Below are 4,357 nucleotides of genomic sequence, written 5' to 3'. Positions count from 1 at the left end.
GGTCTGGATGAGCTGCTGCTGCTCCAGACAACAAACCTGCAACACCACAAACCAACCTAAAACAAAACTAACTCTAACCTCAATATTTTGAGAGAAATCATAATAAAGCGGAAAAAAAAGAAGAAAAAAAAGACTGTCTCATTAATTTTGTTTTAAAATCACTGAATTTGTCATAATCAGGGTTGGAATACCAGATAATTTGGTGGTGGCTGGTTACTTGAAGTGGCTGGGTAATATTTGTATTCACCAGCATTTGCAGCGATCAGATAAAGAAGGTATGTTCGTTTTCATGGTCATAATAATATAATTGTATAGTTGTCCTTACCTTGTCTTTATAGATGGATAGGGCTGACTCAAGTTCTTTGACCTCACACCGGTGCAGCGATGCCTGTTTCTCTGCATGTTTTCTGGCCAAAGACATTTTAGTTTATGGAATTGACAGACATACCCACATTAATAAAGAAATTCAACATTGTCTGTTTCTGAAGCAAGATTGCAGACACTCTTAGATCTTAAATGGGCATGACTGAGAAACACGACGAAACAGAATATCCACTTAAGGAACCACGTCTAATTGTAAATCCACTGTTTAGGAGCAAAACTTACTGTAGTCGCTCAAGCTTGACAGATAAAATGGCATTATTGCTTTTGGAGGAGCTCAATTTGTTGGTCAACGTCGCCACCTCTTGGTCATGCCTGGTAATGTGCTGTTCCATTCTGGGACAAAGCATTGTGCAGATAAGTGGAAATGAGATTGCAGACTGCCTTGTGCAAAAAAAGCATTTGCGCAATGGCCTTACATACATGGCCACTGGATTTAAGTGAATGTAATAATATGACAATAGTCCAAGAAAATTGGTTTTAACCAGGCTACAGGAAAATGTGTGGCATCATGGAGAAAAAGTTTGTATTGCATGTCTTGCTTTAGGCGAGGATGTCTGCTTTCTTTAGAGTCTGCTCTTTAGGCAAGTGGTGTGATCATGAGAAGATGATGCTTTCCCTAGAGATGTTTGACCTCATCCTTTTTGTATCCGTCCGAGTTGTAACCAAATAAATACTATGCTGATGTAACAGTGAAATGAGTTGTGTTTAAAAACATGTGTGGTAGGTAGACATACTATTCTCCTAAACATTATTATACTTGTTTATGGTATGCAGTGGATAGTGGGAGAATATGCTTTTTTAGATTGTAATTTAATTTGCAAAATTCATGGTCAAATTACTGAATTGAATGAAAATGAAAAATTCAGGTGGTCGTTCAATGCTCCTTTACCTTTTATTTTGCTTCTTTAACAACAACTCTGCATTCCCCTGGCATTCTTCACTCCCCAGCTGTTCCGCTGCCTGGCATAAAATAGAGGGGAAATTTAGACAGTTTGCCGCACAATTTAAGATGGTCCAGTGTGAAAAAGACAATGGGACTTTGAAATGCAGCGAACATGATCCTAAACGGACTTCTGATGCTTACCAATGAAAGTCTCTCTTGTAGCTTGTCTGTGTCATCATCAAAATCCTCCTCTAGTACCTTTGCAGTAGAGTCAGGGCTGGCAGCAGAGTCAGGGCTGGCAGCAGTGTCAGGGCTGGTGAGGCAGTCGTGCCCACACTGTGTCTCTTGAGACATCAGTGTAGTAGGACACACCTCATTTATAGTCTGTTCAATTGTCTCCACCTTCCTGCTGAGAGACGTGGCCTCATCCTCAGTCTCCTGCAGCAGCTCTTCCCCAGAGCGCTTGGTGCTTTGGAGCTCTTCCAACATGCTTAGCATCTTTTCCATCTGATCAGCATGTTTCCTTGAATCCTCCATTCTAGAAATCAAAAGATGTGTGGGTGAAAGTGCAGTTGCTTCTAAAAAAGGTACAATCTGAACACATTCAACATGACTTTACCTGAGGTCAGACAAAACGTCCCTCTCCATTTGGAATTCCTGTAACATGGTCTGCAGCTGTATGACGGTCTGTCGAAAGTGGAACTTCTGTTGCTCTTGTTGAGCACGGGACTGTTTGAACGGGGTAACAAAATCTCTGCGTCATGGAGTACTGCCCACTCAATTCCATGTTCTGACAAATCAGGTGTGCTGTTCAGAGAACAATCATCAACATATCCCATAACCTTACAAGACACAGTGCAGGAACATCAGTACAAACCTCACTGAGCTGCTTCTGCAGGTCAGATACGTGCTGTGAGTAGTCCTCTATTGCATTTTCCAGACCTTCCTTAGCAGGAAATGGGATATCGCTCCGGGCGACCTCCGGGATCAAACCATCCAGACCGCAGGTGAGAGGCTGGATCACTGCCTGGCGGTGGGCTGATTGAATGTTTGAATCCCCAGGTGAGCCATCGGCAAAAAGAACAAACACAATATAAAACAATATATATACTGTACTGTATAGAGTACCGTATACTATGATTGATTTGTTCTTCATTAATTGTGTCATGCACTTAACAGTGCCCAGCCCCCATGGGCTTACAAGACACACAAGATATACAGTATAACATAAGCTAGCACTATAAAAAATACAACTAAAACACAGTACAATATACTCCTTAAACAACAAAACAGATTTCTGAATCTTCACTTTCTGAACAGAACATTCTGCCTTTGCTCCCAGAAATAAAATGTCCTACAAAGAAGGTCCCGTTCTTGAAACACAACTCAAGTTTTTCATAATGATCCATCTCAAAAGAATCTGCACTATATATACCGTAAATTCCGGACTATAAGCCGCACCTTTTTTCCCGTTTTTTGGCCTTTTTTGGCCCCTGAGGCTTATATAACGGTGCGGCTTATCTATGGATTTTTTCAAAAAAAAAAAAAAAAATCTCTCTTTTTTAGCACTCTTTCTAACTATAAATCCACTTCTGTTTTAATTTCCTCTCTTGCCCTCTTTTCACCACACTGTATGACACTGTGTGCACTGTAAATAACAACACAGGTGGTGTTGTGTTATGTTGTTTTGTTGAAATGTTAATAAATGGGAGCATTACATATGGTAATTAAACATTAAAACACAAAAAAAAAAAAAAAAAAAAAACCCATTAAAACACCCGCGGCTTATAGTCCGGTGCGGCTTATATAAGAAAAAAATAGTCAACTTTGAAGGTGCGGCTTATACACCGGTGCGCCTTATAGTCCGGAATTTACGGTATATAGTCATGTGTGTTCTATTCACCTTATGTAGCGCCACTCACGTGACCGGTTTGTGTTTTTCGACTTCCTGTTCAAAATGCCGGCTGTTTTACCTGGTCAAACCAGAGATCGTCTCTGGTCAAAGCTAGTGACTCACTGGAAGCAGGCTGTGGGGATAAGCTCTGCCACAGGAAGTGTAAACACACTCGGTTCTGAATTGTGTTTACACTTCTCGTTTGTCTCTCAAGCAAGACTGTCTCTTCTACATAAGGTGAATATAGAACCATTGGTGAGAGAGTGTGGTGATAGTTACATTTGGTATTTACAATTACATGTCTTTACTCGTTCGTAAAGTATTTTGTTTTCAATTCTTTGTTCTCACCAAGGGTCTAAGATTGTTTTTGTTTTGTTTTCATTTATTGTTTCATAATGTGGGGGTGTTATGAAGCTTGAGACAGTAAACTGTGTGATTAAGGGCTATACAATTAAACCTGACATGAGTTTGGCTGGCTGCTTTATTCATTAATTTGGCTACTGCTAAATTAGCTAATTAGTAGTTAGTTAACTATTAAAAGTTGGATCCTGTTTGCACTCACTCATATTGAACATGGGGGTGTGGTAGCTGTGTGGATGTGTGCTTCTGGTGCTGTATGTGCAGCTAACTCTCTCCAAGGCTCGTTTGGTTGCATTTTCAACCTCCTCTTGTAGCCTCTGGGTTTCTCTGGTGCGCCTTTCCAGCTCATCACTGTAAATAAATCAAGCTATATTAGAGAGATAATTATTGTACTAAAGCAGCGCCTATTCATGAGTTGGGAGTTGGACATATCTGAGCAATAAAACAGTTTTGTCAAGGCATGAAATTAAAGTTTTACCTCAACTCTTCCAGTGTCAGACTGTTGACTCTCAGACGAGCAAAATTATAGCAGGTGTCACGTATCTCTGTAAATTAAGTGACATGTAACCAACATTATCAATACACGTTACAACAAAACAATAGCGAGCAACTCAGTTTGTTTGCAGGCCGCCCTAGGCAACACTCTGCATCGCCAACGTTATCTTTATAAGCTAGCATTGCTAGTAGCAAGCAATTATCGCGTTATTACGTAATACGAATGGTTATTACCTGCTTCTGGTGCTTCCACAAAGTGGTCAAAATGTAAAACGTTAGCGCTGTTATCGGAAAGGCAATTACTCTTTGGACCAGATAACATCCCTGTATCGTTGGTAAAG

The 4,357-nt window shown here is 40.3% G+C and overlaps 1 protein-coding gene across 4 annotated transcripts in view; it reads right to left on the bottom strand.

Moving 5' to 3' along the window:
• The window catches only part of LOC310783192 (coiled-coil domain-containing protein 158-like), a 15,488-nt gene extending 11,131 nt beyond the window's left edge, over nucleotides 1–4,357 (bottom strand). For 3 of the 4 annotated variants that reach the window (XM_083643992.1, XM_083643991.1, XM_083643994.1), the window contains exons 1-10: nucleotides 4,251–4,357; nucleotides 4,000–4,066; nucleotides 3,724–3,872; nucleotides 2,145–2,305; nucleotides 1,887–1,996; nucleotides 1,469–1,805; nucleotides 1,274–1,344; nucleotides 607–717; nucleotides 326–407; nucleotides 1–36 (exon numbers count right to left, since the gene is read on the bottom strand). The exon at nucleotides 1–36 is cut by the window's left edge and continues 87 nt beyond it. In XM_083643992.1, coding sequence (XP_083500118.1) covers nucleotides 1–36; nucleotides 326–407; nucleotides 607–717; nucleotides 1,274–1,344; nucleotides 1,469–1,805; nucleotides 1,887–1,996; nucleotides 2,145–2,305; nucleotides 3,724–3,872; nucleotides 4,000–4,066; nucleotides 4,251–4,338 — 1,212 coding nt within the window. In that variant the 5' untranslated portion in view covers nucleotides 4,339–4,357. The remainder of the gene's footprint in view (nucleotides 37–325; nucleotides 408–606; nucleotides 718–1,273; nucleotides 1,345–1,468; nucleotides 1,806–1,886; nucleotides 1,997–2,144; nucleotides 2,306–3,723; nucleotides 3,873–3,999; nucleotides 4,067–4,250) is intronic. The other variant, XM_083643993.1, reaches the window with a different exon arrangement.

Source organism: Poromitra crassiceps (genome assembly GCF_964638095.1).
Source record: "Poromitra crassiceps genome assembly, chromosome: 10".
In the NCBI taxonomy this organism is placed as follows: Eukaryota; Metazoa; Chordata; class Actinopteri; order Beryciformes; family Melamphaidae; genus Poromitra; species Poromitra crassiceps.
Note: the sequence above shows the minus strand (reverse complement) of the source record. Positions and strands in the feature narration are given on the sequence as shown.